Genomic DNA, 18,634 nt, shown 5'->3' with positions numbered 1-18,634 from the left:
TTAGCCATCATCGCAACAATTGCCCCTGAGAGATTTGTCAAGAGCCATCACTGGATTTAGATTACAGGAGGACACGCAAGTTCACTGACAAACAGGAGGTAAATATGGCTGTAATTGTCACTATATTGATTAGCTGAGAAATGATCACATACATGCTCTGGACTAGATGAAAATCACTGACTCGGGCAGGAGACATTAAAGTCAGCCCACCTAAAAATACCCATCTAAATGGGGCTTAAGTCTAGGTTCCTTGAGTTGCCAAGAACACTGGACCTCTAGTTTCTTTTGAGAAGATAGCACATGCACCATCCTGCTGCCTTAAAGACTGGCTAATGCAAATTAATCCATGGCTGAAAATAGTTCCTGACAAATGCACTATTTACAGCTTTTTGGGTCATGTTTGATAAAAACTGCAGTGCCCAGCTGTTGTAGGAAACTATTTAATGTTTATTAAAAATTTAGCTATGTAACTGTGAGCTGCTTTTAAAGATTTATGTCCTCAGAAGGAACCTCTGGGCTTGGGGTTGATTGCCACAGAGTAGGGAAGTCATAAAGTATTAAAAGACAGACTGACATATTGTTGGTTTTGGTCTTTTAATGAGATTTGTTGACAATTAGGATTAGGTTTATATTCTTCTCTTGGCACAACTCAGCTTAATGTTGTGTTGTATCCTACCATTCATTACATCTACGTGCAAACAATGTGGTGAAGTGAACAACACACTATGTTTTTCATTTGGAGCCGCTGAGCTGAGATCATATCTTTTGTTTTACCACTATGTTTTTAGCCGCAATGGAGGTTTGGCTCTATGGAAGCAAAGTCGGGCTCTTAAATAGTTCAGACTGAAATATCTCAACAGCTGTTGGATGGATTACCATGAAATGTTGTAGAGGCATTCATGGTTCCCAGACAGTGAATCCTATGGACGTTGGTGGTCCCTGACTTTTCTTGTAGCGCCATCAGCAGGTTTGTTTTTGTGGTTTTCAGTGAAATGACTGAACATCTATCAGTGGGATTGCCATGAAAATCATTACTTACAGTCACAGACACATTCTCAGTCACCCCTTACATTTGCTGGATTGAAAAATATATTAAACTGTCACCACACTGCGGCACATCAGACTATAAAGTTAATGTCTCATTAAATCCCAAACCATAGTTCTAGTTACATCCAAAGATAATTCCAGTTTATAACTGCAATCATCTGGATGAGTTCTCAGAATAAATTGGTGTTGCTATGCATTTTGATTTTTACTCAATTTATTTGTACGTGACTAATAATAATAAGTCTGATTAATCTAACAAGTCATGTGTTTGCCTGCTCTTTCTGTGCATTTATACTGACATTATGTGGCCTCATTTGTGATATTTAACAGTTGTCTATGTGTACAGATAATACCACAGTATATTGCTGCAGGTTTGGAAAACATCAGCCTATTCTACTGGGACCTGCTGCACATAGTAAATTCTCTCTCACAGCAAACTTAGCTAATTAAAATAAACATATAGTTGACTAATTAGAAGAGGACAGAAAACACTGAAACTCAGAGAGAAGGACTTAAAGTTATAGCAGAAAATATAATGGATAGTTTATGATAAAAGGGAGGAGGGAGAAAAGACGTAGGGACAGGTTCAAAGAAAGACAAAAAGAAAGACTGTGTTCGAGAGATGAATATTTGATTTACCCTGGGCTCCTTTAGAATATCAATTCATTACTCTGGATGTTTCTCTCTGAGCACCTCAATGCACGGCTCAGAACAGAAGATCCAGCTCATTCCTTTTGACATCTCTTTTATTTTCATTGAGCGTTATACAGCATAACATTGAGTATGTAGGATTCAGTGGCATAACTAAATTCCCCTCCCTTTCCATGCATGTCGGAGACCTTACAGTGGCCTCTAAAGCCAGTGTTTGGTTTGTCCATTTTTGGCTACTGTAGAAACATGGTGGTGCAACATGGTGGGAGGACCTGCTCCCTATGTAGATACAAAGGGCTCAAATTGACGTAAGCACAACAGTTCTGAATTTCAGGTGATGATACACAAATGAAAACATAACTATGAATATTATATTCCATATCTACTAATAGAACAACTTAAATCCACACTGGTCCATTAATTTAAAAAAAGAAAAAAAACTCCTTTTATTGACAAAATGAACAACAGCTGTATCAAGTGTCCTCTCAAAAGCCAAAACCAAGGGTAGATAGTAAGTGTTGACATGAAGGAGGGAAAACAATGAGGGGAAAAAAGGAAGAAAAAAGGAGAAAGATGGAGAAAATAATATAAGTGGATTAGATTTGGGTAAAGGAGTAGTTCAGTGTTATGGGTAATACTCTAATGCTTTTATCTTTGCTTAAACTCTGTTATTAACACCACCTTCGTGTCTGCACAGTAATTGTAATGCTGGTGCGGATTGTTGTTTTTGCACCTGATGAATGAAACAAAAAATAACTTGTTAATAAGTGAGCTTTAGCTTTAGGCTTTGAACAGAGTCAGGCTTGCTTTTTACCTCCGTTTCATATTTGGTGCACAGACATGCGAGTGGTATTAACTTTATTTTTTTGCTGCTACTCTATTTGACTACCATGTCTGTGTTGATATTATCATCCTATTGATCCAGGCAGACTAAAAGATCATTTGGCAGTACAGTATATTGTAATCCCCTTCCTTTTAACTGTGGGTCATGCAGACACGGGTCACCGCAACCGCAACAGTATGCCAGTCCTCTCACTTCTGTTTGGATTGCAGTGACCGCGTGATAACAAACAAACATACCAACGCAATCTTCCTGGGAAGAAACAGGATTTAAAAAAAAAGAGAGAGGTTGAAATGCCACCAAACCCTGAATGTCTCTCTGATGAACAGAGGACGGGGAGCAGAATAGAGAGAGAGAGAGGGAGAAGAAATTCAGGTCTTGAAGGGAAAGAGATGTAAGTAATTCCTCCAGCCTGCTGGTCCACACAGGGAATTTGGGAGCAGCAAGTTGTTCAATAATGTATTGATTTTCTTAGTGCGTTTTTCTTTCTTTTCGGGATCTGATGTTAATGATTATCTGACAGTTTGTTGCTTAACTAGTGCAGTGCTGCGACTGTATGGATGGGTACCTGTCTCCCTGTCTATCCACCTGTCTAACAGCCTAAATCAATCAGTGGGGTGTTTAGAATAGTCTCACAATACATTTATTTTTTCCTATTGGAGGGAAGCACTAAGCAAATGTACTTCACACTTGTGTTCCTGAATATCCCATAAAGTGTCACTTACGTTGAATCAGAGGAGACCAGAGCAGGTGTTAGACTGCATCCTGATGAGCTGCATGAGGAAACAACACTCGCTCCACCAGGTTTTGTGGATGGTGTCGGCTTATTTTTGACTGTTACACAACCATGCAGGCATTAAGTGAACTAAATGAACCAACTAATGTAACTAAAAATGTTTAAGCGCTGACAGCAGCTGGTGATAGTTAGACGTCCTGTTTGGCTGTTTTCTCCAGATGGGTCAAAGATGATCACGCTGAGTATCAGTTTTTATTTTTTTTTCCATTCCATAAGCAGTTTATCTTTTCCCATAATAGCACATTTGTGTTGAACAAAAGTTGGTTTATAAAATGCAGTTTTGTTAAGACTGTGTCCTACAGGTTGTGATTGTATCCTGCTGTGTTATTTTTAGGTTGTAAATCTGTTGATTTTTTTTAACCATGCTGGTAGCATATGGGTTTATAGAGGGCGATGTTAGTCGTCCACCTCTGTGGTCCTGATCCTGATCATGAATCCTAATGACCCCTATTAAGGCTATGGAGCAATGTTTAAATATGTGGTGCCCCAGTTTATTTGGTCTTCTCCACAAGGATGCAACCAGCCAGTGGTCTCACACTGTTCCACTGATCAACAGGTGGTGGTAAAACACACTAATGCTCCAGTATAGGCAGTGATGTAGAAGACTGTAAGCCAGTAAACATGGATGCAAACATGTGTCAACCTTTTAAGAATAAACTGTCTTTGCAAAGGCTTTGTGAGTGGAATGCAATAAGCAGAAAATGTATTATCATGATCAGGTTTGCAGTGTTGACAGGGCTCCACAGTCTGTTTGGATTTTAAATGGCTCTCTCTGCTGTTGTGCTTCTTTCCTCCAGCATGGTGAGACACAGCCTGGGTCGACCCACTCGCTCCATCTATCTGGGTCTGGCGTGTTTGTCCCTCACTCTCCATCTCCTCCTGGCATTTTTTTGTCTCTCTGTCCTCCAGACAGCCTGCGTCCCTCCCACCTCTTCTTCTTCCTCCTCTTTATCCATTCCAAGAACTGAAACCCGGCACCAGCAGTCTGTCTCCTACTCCTCCTCCTCTTTTTCAGGTGCCTCCTCCTCACACAAACTGCCAGTGAGCCCTCAGAACGATGAACATCACAAACTGAATGCTAACAAGTTAGACCATAAAGGGGAAGATTCATTCAGCGGGGCCACTGGGAGGGAAAAGAAATTGATCGGAGCAGGAAAAGCGATTCAAAAGGTCAAGGGTCGTTCTAAGCTGGAGGCACTGTTCAATCACCCGCTGTACAACCTGCCACACCCAGAGCTTCGAGAAGATGACTGGCTGCTGAGGGTGAAGACAAATGAAGATGCAGGGGACGCAGGAAGTGAGGAAGATGTCATTGATGATGACAGTCAGTGGTGAGTGAAGAAGACTGAGAAAATAGATCAATCGCTATGTAATGTTAAAAAATAAAAAAAAATGCTGCTCTGGAAAAAAACGTCCTCTATACTGCACCTTTGTGAAGTATCCTGTGGACTATGCATTAACATTGGTTTCTGAATGAATATTCCTCACAAGGCTGAGGAGTCTGAGGCACTGAGTGGCAGCGACCCAGTTTACTGTTTTCCACACTAAAATCTTGTAGCAAAATGTAAACACCTGCCAAAGTTCTCCCCCGTCCCCCCCGCGGTGGTTCCCGCCACAGTAGGTGTCTCCAGGACCACATTCTGCTACACACATGCAGAAAATAACACCAGCCCCTGGTGTTGCATTGCTCTGCCTAACATATGTAATGTTTGTTTTAAATTTAAGAGCCACCCTGAAACAAATTAGCTGAACTTGTGTTTAATGTGAGACCTTCATTGGCTTGTTCTACCTGTTTATCACCTCCTCTCTCTCTCCTTAAGGCAGAGTGCCAGTCAGGAGAAAGGCTACGACAAAGTCACATGGACCGGCGACGTGGAGACCCATCCTCCCTGGCTACGGTTTCACTTGGGCATCTCTCGCTGGGAGTTGTACAACAGGAAGGATCCCAACCTGGCAAGGCTGACTCATTATTTGGCAACGCAACGCATCCTCGGTGCTGGTAAGTAAATGAAGGGGGGCAGGGCCAACAGGTTAGAAGAGGATGCACAGTGAAGGAGGAGGAAGATGACCAGTGATTTAATTACTCTTCCTTTTTGTCTTTGTGGTCCTACAATGCATCCTGAAATGTCAGCCAAGCTGAATTATTTTTCTTTACCACACTTGTTGGTAGTTAAACAGAAAACACATGGGCTGTAATTCTTTATATATATATTACATGTTCTGCCAAAACCTGTGCAGCAACAGATCTAGTCATTAACATAGGAAAGATATGGATCTGGATTCTGTACCATAAATAGGATGCAGGCTTTCACTAAAATGAGGCACTTCAGAGGGCTGCATGGCTCAGCATCCCAAGACTGAATCCAGAAACTGACTTAGCTTTACCCTGAATTGTCACAGTAGTTGTTTACATTGTGTATAATTTTTCAGCTTCCTCTTGGTTGAGCACAGTTACAGACGTCACAAATGCGTGCTGCTTTGTTCCTTCACACGAACAAGCTGGTCTGTGAGAGAGCCAGAGGCAACGTGGAGTATTCACTCAGAGAATACAGTAAAAACTCTGACAAAGTTCATATTTAGAGCAGTGAAAATTACATTTTTGAGAAACAGGTCCACATATTCACACAGGGGCACTCATATAAGGAGATAGATCCATATGTGCTCACACTGATGTGTGAAAATGAAATCACAAAGCAGAATTGTACAGAATGAAAGAACAAACCCAGGAGGATTCAGCGCGGTGTTTGACGACCCACAAACCCTTTCGGTTGCAAAGTGAGAGTTTGAAGAAGGTGGAAAAGCAAACAGAGAGGAGGCATGTGGTCCATAAATTGATTTTGTTCCTGTGTGTGAGCAATCTGTGTTACAGTACATCTGTTGGATGGACACAGTAACATGAACACTTGTACGCTGCAAATTCACTGCAGTAACTACCACGTGTATGAAGCATTGCATACACACTCAGACACAGACACCGATGCTTACACAAAAAATACAAAGTGACACAGAGTTATAATTCTAAACAGCAGGCAAATAGCTCACATGATCTTTTTGCAGTAGGGTCTTAAATGTAATCCTCCCACAAACTTGTATTATCCCCCCCCCCCCCCCCAAACACACACACACACACACACACGGTCGTACACGTGCTGGATGCTCACATACATAAACACACGCACACACAAGTGCGCTTGCATCAGCACATGCACATGCTCATTTTGTGTTTGCTCACCTCAGACGGCCTGTCCCCGTCTTCAGCACACTGCAGAATGAAAAATGTATTGAGATTTGTGTTATATGTTGCAGATTAAGCACTAATCTCAGCTACTGCCTGATTATTTTTTTTTAATCACTGTGTCATCCCTTTTTTTCATGTTTAACACCCACCCCTGAGTATGTATCTTTAAACGTGTAAGTTCACGTAGGTTTTCATCTCTAAATGTAATTCTAAACATGTATTATAAATAAATATGAGAGGATTTCATTTAGCTCTCAGGATTTAAGTGTGTTTTGATTTATGTCCAGGAGCTGAGCCTTCAAGCGTGGCACGCAACAACCAAAGCAGTTTCTTTTTCTGAAAGTCCTCTATTGAACTTGTTCACTTGAAAGAGAACGCACGTGTGCTTAGATTTTATTCATTCACATTTCCCAGTGTTCTGAAATGTGGATGAGGTGGATCAAGAGAGCTGGGGCTGAATGAAGAATGCAGAAAATCCACTTGTGTTCAATTTACAGACCTCAGCGGACATTAAATGGCTTAAAATAATTTGCAGACCAGTTAATGATATACTGATTTCTTTGTTTGTGAGCTGCAGGGACAAAATTGCTTCAGGATGATGAAACATATTAATAGGTTTTACATAATTGATGTATAACAGGCACTATGCAATAACTTAAGTAACATCAGAGAGTTAAAATGCTGTCATCAAACTAATAAAAATCAATTTCATAGTCTTTTATGCAGGGCTTATTATGGTACTGTACAAAATGGAGGGTGTATTGATGGTTGTCTGATAGGCCACCATGTGGAGAAATTGGTGTAGTGCATTTAACTTAACGAACACCCTTTGCAGTTGCCATATTAAAGGAGTCTGGTGATATTCTCTATTCTTTTTTATGTCAAAAAGAATAGAGACAAACAAAATGATCTGACTAACAAGTGTTTTCTGTGCAGCCGAAGCCTGATTTTTTCCCTTTGAGCCTTGGAGCTTCATTATTGTCCAAAATAAATGAAAAACACATCAGTGAGCCAACACTGTTGCTCACTACTGTGCCCGGTTTTATCAAAAAATAATTGTATATTAAGTATTAATACATATTTGTAAGCTGGTTTTAAAGATTTCCGTATTCAGTGGCAAACCCTTGGGTTTGAGGCTATGTGTCATTTACAGACCAGGTAGGTTGGAAGGTTTGGACTGATGCATTGTTGGTTTGTGATATGTGTTTCTTATGATTGCTTATAAATTATTATTAACTGAACTGTTTGTCTCTTTGTTTTGTTAATGCACTCTTTGAATCCACTTTCTGCCTGTCCTTCAGTTCAGAAGACCGGAGGCACCCAGCTCAAACTGCTCATATCGTTCCCAAACTACGGACAAGCTCTGCTCAAACCCATGAAGTAAGACCACACTGTCCTAATACTCACTGACTGTTTTACACTCAGGCTAACAGGCTAACTTTAACAGCGTCTGTGTTTCTTTTTCATAAGGCAGTCCATTAGAGCAGGGCAACACTTTCCATACATCAGCCTATAGCCTTGTGCATTTGTGTCACTGTGTGTGTTCCTGTTGCACAGACAGTCCAGAGTTGCAGAGACGGACGTGAACCTCTTCTACTTCTCAGACTTTGAAAGACACAATGCTGAGATTGCTGCCTTTCACCTTGACAGGTACAGATGGTTATACACTGTCAGCAGGAATACCGCTGAGTAGACAGACCGCTCTGTAATCAACTGGTCACTGCTCCGACACTGGGATTATTCATTCATGAAGCTACTACACTACAGGGATACAAGTAAAGAGTAAAAAGATGTATTTAGCACTAAAGCTATGCTAAGGAAAAAAAAAAGTAGGAGGCATAGACATTCCACCATAAATACAAAAACCTTCTGCACTCGTTTTATTTCTCATTCATTCTTTCAGCTTAGTCCTTTAACTCTTGCTCACACCTTCTGTTTTTAGTCATTTTTTTTGTGCATCTTTCTTCTGTTAATGTTCGTCTCTGATCCCATATCTCCGTCTTGCTCTGTCCCTGTCTCCGTCTCGCTCTGTCCCTGTCTCCGTCTCAGATTGCTGGGCTTTAACAGGATCCCTCCCGTGGTTGGTCGACTCATCAATGTCACCAAAGAGATCAGAGAGATTACCACCGACCACAGGCTGTCTAGGACTTTCTTCACTTCCCCTGGTATGTGTGTATATGCATGTGTGTGTGAATGTGCTTGCACCCACTTCTTATGCCGTTTGCACCTTGACAAAGTGATACGCATTAGTTACACCAAACAACACAGAGCTAAAAATCAAGCCGTCTCTCTCTCTCTCTCTCTTATTCCCTGGAGTGGGGAATGTGTGTTTCTACGGCCAGTGTGAGTACTACTGTTCCACAGAGCACCCAGTGTGTGGTCAGCCACATGCCCTGGAGGTTTCCCTGGCTGCCATGCTGCCTGACCTCACCCTTGCTCCCCGCAGGTCGTGGAGGTCACCATGGAGACGCTCCTACAGCCTCACCAAGCTGTCAAAGTGGGTACACTGTCTAAGTTAATACTCTCCTTTGTTTCTTATGGTAGCAATTAATACTGACATAACCCTTATATAAGTGTTAAACTATCAATACTAGTAATTTTATACACTTGGCAGCAGACAGAACATTAGAGCCACTTCTTTCTGTTTGCTTTAATTCTTTAAGTTTTAGGTGTGTTGTGTTGTGTCTGACATGATGCAGGTGGAGGTTTCATGTGTGTGAGCAGGATCATGAGAGTTCACTGCCCTCCAGTGGTCTGAATGAAGAACTGCAACACAATACAAAATCTATGGCTAAGATAGATTAAAAGAGTACTATATTACAGAAGTTACTACAATAATTAAAACTGACTAAAGAAAAGAGAAAATAGAATTTAAAAAAAGGAAAAAAAACTGGTAAAACTCAACCGATCAACAAAAGTAGTCAGCAAAAAAAAATCAATTTAATAACAACAAACAAAAAGGTTAAAGATTCAAACCAAAAATGTGTATTATAAATGAATGTTTACTTCACTTACAACATTTAAACATCTAAACAGATAAACTTATGGCGCATCAATATCTATTCTACTTTAACTGAGCATCACTGATTGTACTGTTGTTCCCAGGTGGGAGAAGGAGCCGGCTTACTGTGACACAGTCAAAGAGACACCTCCATACAACCACGGCACCAGACTGGTGGATCTCATAGACATGGCTGTACTGGACTTCCTCATGAGTCAGTCTCTATGCTTTAAACTCACCACTGTAGTCAGTCAGTTTGAAACACAAAGGGTAATCTGGGAGGAGGGGGGGGGCGGGGTGTCACTGACTTATATGTCCTTCTTTTCTGTCCAGAAGTGAACAGATTCGAATTATGCACATAATAAACGCACATTATAAAATTTCTGGTAGTATTATCTCCTGTGTAGATATACTCAGCATGTTATTATGAATTTTCATTCAATTTCACTCACTTTTCTTTTATAAAAAAAAATTGCTTTTCCTATACTTTAATGAAACATGATTTCTTTCCATTCAAAGGCAACATGGACAGACATCATTATGAGACATTTGAGAAATTTGGCAATGAGACTTTTCTGCTGCATCTGGATAACGGACGGGCGTGAGTAACCTTTCAGCTTAGTCAGTTGAAGATGTGGTTACAGCAAAAAAAAAAACATTTCAACAAGTGTATTGTGTTGAATCATGTCATGTCAGACAATGAAGGGATTATTTTATACAGCAGCTAATATGTCTTTCTTTTCTAACTTGATAACGTTTTCCAGGTTTGGGCGTCACTCTCGGGATGAGCTGTCTATTCTGGCTCCCTTGCAACAGTGTTGCAGGTGAACATACAAACAAACTAACAAACAAAAGCAACACAAAATGACTCCAAAACTTAAAAACGAAGGATGTGAGCAACAATTGTAAGCACCTAGTGACAGGTGTGGCACAGAAAACTTAAAGGACCCAGATCAAATATCATTTCCTTCAAATTCTTTAATAACTTACCTTTTCCATGCAGCGCCTCTCCAGTATCTCTTTGTGATCTTGTTCTCCACTCACCTTCTTAGAATTCGCCTCTCCACCCTCCTCCGCTTGCGTCTCTTGTCCCTCCCGGGCTTCCGTCTGAGTGACGCCATGCGGGAGTCGCTGGCTCAGGATCCTCTGGCAGGCGTGGCCCCCCTCCTGTCCGAACCACACCTCTCTGCTTTGGACCGACGCCTTGCAACCATCCTGCGGGTGGTGCAGACCTGTCAGGATCAGCGTAGTGATGTCATTTACAACGACTTGGAAGGATACGATAAAGAATATGACCTGACTGAGGAAAATAAAAAACAGTAAATTATATACCTGTATCATATAGGTCAAATTACTTGGTTTGATGTACAACAGTAGCAAATGGTGCATCATTATTTGTAGCTAAAAAAAACTTTAAGTGTTGTGCATTCTCCTCTACACGTCTACACTGCCTCAACTCCTTCAGTGATAATCTTTGAATATACTCTATTTTCCTCAAGCTGTCTCCTAGAAGTCCATTCTCAGCATATGTGCTTTGGAAGCTTCAAGTCTCCACATGAAAACCTGGAAACTTGGACTGTGATTGTCCTCCAGACTGGTTGTGAAGTCACAAAATCGTGACTGTATGTACAAATGTTGAACTGCAGACTTTGCTCCTTCAGCAGATGAATGTGGACAAAAGGCCAAACTCTGCAAAGGAATCATTCTGCACAGTGAAGCTCAAACCTTTAAGTGAAGAAACAACAGCAAAACACACTTTCTGAGGGGGAGGTGTGACAACTGTGTGTTACTGGCGTCCACAAAGAAAATCCAAAGATATTTTGTGTGTGTGTGTATAAATCAAATGTGAGAGAGAGTCCAGAAGCTGTAAAATCTTGCCCTCTGCCGGCTATGACCACAACTGCGATTTATACAACACACACACACACAAATACTCTCATACTTTCACTTTCCAAACGTCACTGGAAGGAGGAACTGAGAAAACATTGTGGGTTGATCCACCAGAGAACCTTTGATCAGACATGAAGAGACTGGGCCTCTCTTTCAAACCGATACCTTCTTAGTGTTGTTTTGATTTCGAACATACCGTAAACATCCGGTCGCACCAGTAGATTTTGTTTTGTTTTTTTTGTTTTGTTTCTTGGGCCACCCCGATGGACCCGATTGATTTCCTGGACTCTGATGAACTGCTGCGGTTTTTCCACTGTCACAAAACAGATATGTCCCTCATGGAGAACCCGAGCACCTTTCTCAACAAGCTCAGAGATTATAACCTGATCCCGGAGGACAGCTACAAGGTGAGGCGCTGCAGCGGGAGGCGTCACGGCGTCTCGAGACCCCCTCCTCGCACACCCTCACCTCCTCATGTGGGTCCTGTTTGAATGAAACGCGCGCGGTCGCGTGAAAGCGGGAAATGCATGAGGAGGAAACTTAGGTGTGGTGTCTGAAAAGGTTTAGGTGAAAACGCTGATGTTCACAATCGATGATTTCATCTGTTGTTAATTGTAGAATATTGATTACAGCAGCTTTTCGGTTCTTATCACAGTTTATTGTAGTAAATGCAGAATCAACAAACATTTTCAGAACTATGTAATCACATACAGTGTTTGTCATTGAGTCCATTCTGATCTTCAAAGAAGAAAGTGTAGCTCACAAAATCAGGAGGAAATATTGGGCTTTTTGCAGAACATGATACAGTCTAATAATTCTATTCTCTCTAAATTGTTTCTGTTCTTAATATTGATAAATTTCCATCTCACTTTTTTCAGTGGAGTTGGACAATCAACAGAATTCATGTATCTAATGAATCTTTCAAGTTTACTCATATCACTGTCACAGAAAAATAGCTACTACTATGACTGACATGAAACAAGGAGTTCAACAGGTCTGTGAATTCACAGGTCTTGATCTTTCAGTGGTTATACTCATTATATTCATCGACAACAACATTCAGGTTATATCATCCAACCCTGATTTTCTCTGTACTTTCATGAGGGTGCAGAAGGTGAGTCGCATGAAGAGTAAAGAAAACACGAGAAAAGCCCTTTACAACATTTTGGACCGGTTCGAGACAGAGCGATCAGAGCACATCCGCGTCTTCTGGAGCTGTGTCTTCAAGGATTCCATCATCAACCAGTACCCAACCCTGAGACTGCTGCGCAACAGCCTCATGGACGGTCAGACTCTTTTTTTTTTTTTTTTGTTTGTTTTTTTTTTTGTTTTTTGTTTTCATGCTCATCAGTGTGCTAATTATTGTGATTCTGCTTACTTTCTTTATGTTTTCTTTGCTTTTGATTACCATATTTTGTACACAGGCCTGTACAAAGAGCATGCAGCCTGAAACATGCATGCACTGTCTTTGCTTCAGATTTATAAAACTCTGCTTGCACGGTTTTCACACATGTTCTCTGCTTTTAAAATCAGAGTCACTGCAGAACCGTACAGCTGTGCAGAAGCCTGACCCTCGCCTCCACATGAGCCATGAGTAAATGTTGACACCTTATGTTCATTGTATACTTGACCTTTAATTGAATTGCAGGGTCTTTCCATTTTGACTCACAACTGCCCGAGACAGTGGAGGAGGAAGGGACAGCTGAAGGGAAAAGAAAGGAGCTTCCAGAAGACGAGGAGGAAGAGGAGGAGCAAGTCAGATCAGTGAAGAAGAAGAAGAGGAAACAGAGGAGCAGGAGCATGTGCGACGATGATGAGGAGCAGCAGCCCGGTCCATCATCTCAGCTGACTCCAGGTCGGGGGAAGAAGTCCAAGAAAATCTGCTTCTGTAAGTCAGCTTTTGTTTTACTTCTGTAAACATGTTATCTGAAAGTTTTGGTAACAGCTGCTGTCAGCAGAATGTTTGAATCAGAAAATGTATTATGTTGTTTGTACGTTGTTGTTAAAATTTCCCAGCTCCTCCATTGAAGAAAGGAGAGAAGGGCGACCTTTGGACCTGGCCTCTTTATAAGTCCCAGCTGCCCGTGACCTGTGGACAGCTGACGGGGATACTGAGCAGAGGGAGACTTGCTAAAGGTCAGAGGGACTGAAAAAGGGATAGCGTTGTCATTGCCTGATCTAAATTGATTAATTGTATTTTATTGGATGGGATTTTAAGGGCGTCAGCACTGTCGCCTCACAGCAAGAGTGTTCTCCAGCTTCCTCCCACAATCCCATGCACATTAGGTTAATTGGCTACTCTGTGTTGCCCCTAGGTGTGAGTGTGTGGTTGTCTGTCTTTGTGTGTTGCCCTGCGATTGACTGGTGACCAGTCCAGGGTGTACCCCGCCTCTCACCCGTACTCAGCTGGGATAGGCTCCAGCTTCCCCACTACTCTGATGGATCAAGCCGGTATAGAAGGATACATGCAAAAATTAAACGTCTGTTAAAAGATGGTGACACATGTTAATCATCCCATCAGATGATTTATGGTTGAGATTAACACATTCCCGATCCTCTGTCTGTTTCAGGGGAGAAGTGCATTTCTTTCCAGAAACAGTGGTTTACTCCAAACGAATTTGAGAAGATTGCAGGGAAGAAAAGCTTTAAGAACTGGAAGCTGAGCATTCGATGTGTGGACACCCCACTGGGAAAACTTATAAAGGTTTGTTGAAGAGTCATTTTAATTTTAGAATACACACAAATCACTTCATGCATAGTTTGTTGTAAAAATGATTTTCATTTTCTGTTTTTTTTTTTTTTTTTTTTTTTAAATTTCACTTCAGGAGGGGCACCTAAAATCAGCAAGCTACAAAGGACGGCATAAGAAGGAATCGGTAGCGGTGAAAATACCTAAACAAATAAATTCTGACTCAGTAATATATCCTCTGGATTGTTCTCAGCTGGACCATTCCCTCCTTTTTTTCCTCATAGGCCAAGCGTTCCCTGTTCTCATCTGATCCTCACCATGTAATCACAGGTTTGTTGTATTAGTGCAAAACATTGATTTTTAGAAAACTATAGGAGTATACATGGAGTATTTGTGATAGCTGAGTGAGCTACTACATCCCCAGAAGCTATTACAAGAGCATGTGTTACCTCACATAAAATATTAAAACATTAAAATGTAGTGTTATCATTGGAGCCAAACAGACAGCCATAGGAGCCGGTTTCTGCCTGGGCAGGAATACATGAATGAAAATGGATTTTGAAAGCAGAGAGAGAGTGCGAGCTTCTTATTTGCTTATGTAGAAGAAATAATTGATTTGTGCACACAAAGGTAAAATGGCTTACAGTTCACCTCTTTCTGTTTTAGTGCCTGAGGGAGAAGAGGAAGAAGAAGATAAAAATGAGGATGAGGAGGATCACCTGGAAAACCAGGAGGTTTCTTCTAGCGACAGAGAAAATTCCACAGATGTCACAGGTGCCGCTTTAGTGCATTTATGCTAACAATAATAGAAGTTACTCTATATGCGAATCTAATCGCAGTGTCATTCAGTAATGGTTATGTTAATCTCAACGTGTGCCCTTTTCAGATGAAGAGGAAGAGAGTGAGGAACAGACTGAGCAGCGACCAGAAGCCGCCGACAGCAAAAGCAGGACAGTGTTCAAAGTAACGTGTGGGGATGTAGCTGGGACCTTACACCAAAAACGATTTGCCTCAGGTAATATTCCATAAATGTTGACCGGATAGTGGCACTAGAGGAAAAGTCAGGTGAAGGAAAACTCATCGAAATTCATCCTGGGAAACATCAGTGTCTGTACAAATTTGAACAACAGTGCATATGATAGTTGCTATTTCACTGTGAACCAGAGTGGTGGACCAACTGGCACTGCCAGTGTCCGAGTCATCGTCAGTGCTGTCATCGTAACAGTCGTGCCGCTAGCACGGCAAAAAAGAAAAAGTGATCTTGTGTTGTGTCTTGCTACCAAACGCAGCAAAATATGTGCCCTCCCATCTTTCCTCCCCCACCAGGGACTTGTGGGAAGAGCATTCGGACTGAGATGAGCTGGTTGAGCCCTGTGGAGTTTGTGAAGCACGCATCCTGTCAGACAGACGCCACCTGGAAGAGAGACATCAAGTGGGAAGGACAACCGCTCAGTGTCCTCATAGAGGTAACCATGGTCACACCGTGTGTGTGTGTGTGTGTGTGTGTGTGTGTGTGTGTGTGTGTGTGTGTGTGTGTGTGTGTGTGTGTGTGTGTGTGTGTGTGTGTGTGTGTATGGACCATATATAGTATCAAAAACAGGGGTTGATCTCATAAACGTTAAGGATTGTAACTTTAATGTGACTTTTGTTAATGCAGAACTGAGTAAGTCACAGAACTAAACACTATAACTGAACAACTTTAATCAAATGTACTCTAACCTGCATTCTCACATCACCTCCAGAGGCCACGTGTGTGCAGAAATAACCTACAAAAAGACATGTGAAAGTATAACAATAAACTGCAGAAGGAAATCTACCCCATGCTGGACTCCAGTCAGTCTAAACTGGTTGGCACAAGCTGTTAAAAAAAGAGATTATAAAGAGATTTGGACAGAGCAGAGAGCAAGAAACAATACGTAGACACAGGTTAATTCAACTCTGGAATTAATGATCATTAAAAATAATGTAACTATAGCCGCGGAGGTGATGAGAGAGCCACAGGATTTGTTAAGCCTGAAAAGTGGGAGACAATGTTGATTTGTCTGTTTCAGGAAGAAATCTTGAAGATCCACTCACTGCTGTGTAATTGCAATCTGTGCAAACCAGATAATAAAGACCTGGTAAGTTTGTTGATCAGTCAGTTTCAGACAAACAGACTTTCCTCACCCTATGCTGATCTTTGCCCTGCAAGAACAATGTACAAAACCTGTGTCTCTCACAAGGAGCTACAGTACAATTCTGCACCTTCTAGGGTGTGAAAAGAGAATCAAGCTTAGATTTTCATAAGCGGAGGAACCTTTTGCAATTTATGATTGTACTGTGTGTAAACAGAATTGTTGTCATGTCTTTGCAGGAGAATCAGAAAAACGATGATGAGTGTTGCATCTGTAAAAGTGAAGAACCACATCTGGTGGTGTGTGATCACTGTCCTCGCTCCTTCCACCAGAAATGCCACCTTCCTCATGTGGAGGACGCCCTTTTGGAGTGAGCTTTGATCGAAATACGAGCCAACTGAGACATAAACATGTTTAATTAGTTTTTAGCATGAACTATTTAAGCAAAGGTTAAAGAGATTTTCTATAATTTCTACCCGTGGGAATCTTCAGTACCTGCCTTTCATGCAGTAGACCTTGTATATGCATGCTAATCAACTTCAATTAGGTGAAAACAGTGCTCCCTATTTCCAGGCTTAAATTACTTAATTCAGTAATTTAAAGCTACATTAATAAATATTTTTATATAAACAAAGGATCACAAAACTTTACTGATCATTTTAGCGCCTATCAGCTCATTGTTTTGGTTTTAAGGGCTCACACCGTTGCTCATCATCATCATTTTTATCAGGCACGGCAGGCAGCGGTTTTCAGCTGCCTAAATCCACTGCACATCGCCTGCCAACAGCATGCACACAAAGTTAGCGACTAGCTTGTGAGCATAGAGGAGCATTTAGCAGCTAAAGAGCCAGATAACAGAGCTAAAAGAGAGTGTATATTAAACTCACATTCAAAAAGCCGCTATAAGCATGACTCCAAACGAATGGTAACGGTTTATATTCTGCTCAGACTGATCTTTGATGTGTGTGTTGTGTGTGAGAGCAGGGACGACAGACCATGGATATGTACGTTCTGCGTATTCCAAACCACTCAAGAATGGCGTTACAGTGACGAGCTGCAAATGAACGCAGCCATATCCCGCCAAATATCACAAAACATGCTGGTGAGGACACTGCAAATCTCTGTCTTTGAGTCTGTCCATCCCCGTGCCTTTCTGTCACGATGCCGTCACCCATCCCTTCATTTCTTACATCAACAGGAATGTCAGTATCTCCTCCTGTGTCTGTACAGTGCTGATGAGGAACAAACCTTTGCTTCAAACCCAATCCTCTATGTAAGTATTTTCCTCCGTTGTTCCATGCACCTGTGTACTACCGTCCTATCCATGAAAAAAAAATGTACCTGTTATTAAATTGTAAAAGAAGTGCACTTAGTAATCTGGCTGCAGAATGAATCCCACTGTCAACAGGTCTTCACTTCCTGTACAGTAGTCTGAAACTGAGAAACTGGTGGTGCAGAGTGGTGAGCATTTCATTCATTTCTGCTTGGCCTTCACAGTTGGAGGATTACTCCACTGTTATCCAGACTCCAATGTGGCTGGACAATGTAGCAGACAAACTCCAGAAGAAAGAATACCAAACAGTTGGAGAGTTTGTGTCCGACATCCAGCTCATTTTCAGCAACTGTGCCTTGTACAACCAAGTAAGAAGCTCTGATGAAAAAACTCTTAACTTCTAAACCTTTAAATATCCAATGTTAATTCTTTTTTTCAGAGAACTTTTATAGTGACAAGGACTGTTATGTTCTTTTGCAGGCTAATCCTAAATTCCTTGCCATGGGCAAGCGACTGAAGGAGTTCTTCATCGGAGAATTTAAGAAAGTGTTCAACATCAGTGTTGACTGATAAACAGTGTTAAGTTTTCAAATACAGCGTCAACCACTATAGTGTTAAGTCTAAAATGATCTGACTTTTCATAGACAGTGGACATGACATTTTGGGATCATCCTTGCCATATAACAACACATTTCAGTATAAAGAAAACATAACATTGAACAGATAACAGAAAAACAGATATGTCCCATTGTTTATTTACTCTACTTTGTACCAGAGGTACTGTAGAGTACATTGCAAACTACTTGTTTTATTCCTGTACAAAAGTTCATAATTTGCTCCCAACATTGTTTTTTTAATTGTCATATGTCTGTCTGATATCAATGTATGTATAAAAAAAAGTGTTTCCGTAAAACATTTGTTACAGTAATTGAAGTATTCACCTGTGTTCTCATATGTGTTGTTGTGTTTGTCTGTTTTTTATATAAATACTATATAAATAATTTATTCACATCTTTAAATTGCACTTTAATACATTTAAAAAGAAAACAGAGACAGTTGGTGTAATTATAATTAATTAATTCCAATTAACTGCC

General features: G+C 41.0%; 2 protein-coding genes across 3 annotated transcripts; both read left to right on the top strand.

The window, feature by feature from the left end:
• Window positions 1-2,817: 2,817 nt before the first annotated feature.
• LOC121198284 (extracellular serine/threonine protein kinase FAM20C-like) lies at window positions 2,818-10,897 on the top strand. Its single transcript, XM_041062294.1, has 11 exons — window positions 2,818-2,933; window positions 4,133-4,666; window positions 5,156-5,334; window positions 7,875-7,953; window positions 8,131-8,223; window positions 8,623-8,738; window positions 8,890-9,070; window positions 9,679-9,788; window positions 10,094-10,175; window positions 10,339-10,398; window positions 10,627-10,897. The coding sequence occupies exons 1-11, from the start codon at window positions 2,833-2,835 to the stop codon at window positions 10,895-10,897; spliced, it is 1,806 nt and encodes a 601-aa protein (XP_040918228.1). The 5' UTR covers window positions 2,818-2,832.
• A 675-nt stretch (window positions 10,898-11,572) lies between these two features.
• On the top strand, window positions 11,573-18,453 carry LOC121197957 (nuclear body protein SP140-like protein). Of its 2 annotated transcripts, none has more exons than XM_041061737.1 (16): window positions 11,573-11,871; window positions 12,576-12,750; window positions 13,113-13,352; window positions 13,481-13,600; window positions 14,035-14,168; window positions 14,290-14,340; window positions 14,438-14,483; window positions 14,820-14,927; window positions 15,040-15,168; window positions 15,480-15,619; window positions 16,205-16,273; window positions 16,507-16,637; window positions 17,252-17,369; window positions 17,466-17,540; window positions 17,765-17,908; window positions 18,021-18,453. In XM_041061737.1, the coding sequence occupies exons 1-16, from the start codon at window positions 11,728-11,730 to the stop codon at window positions 18,108-18,110; spliced, it is 1,914 nt and encodes a 637-aa protein (XP_040917671.1). In that variant the 5' UTR covers window positions 11,573-11,727; the 3' UTR covers window positions 18,111-18,453. The 2 variants fall into 2 exon arrangements, with proteins under 2 accessions (XP_040917671.1, XP_040917672.1); XM_041061738.1 differs by having other exon boundaries at window positions 11,734-11,871; window positions 12,569-12,750.
• Window positions 18,454-18,634: the final 181 nt, after the last annotated feature.

This window comes from Toxotes jaculatrix, chromosome 18 (assembly GCF_017976425.1).
Source record: "Toxotes jaculatrix isolate fToxJac2 chromosome 18, fToxJac2.pri, whole genome shotgun sequence".
In the NCBI taxonomy this organism is placed as follows: Eukaryota; Metazoa; Chordata; class Actinopteri; family Toxotidae; genus Toxotes; species Toxotes jaculatrix.
Note: the sequence above shows the minus strand (reverse complement) of the source record. Positions and strands in the feature narration are given on the sequence as shown.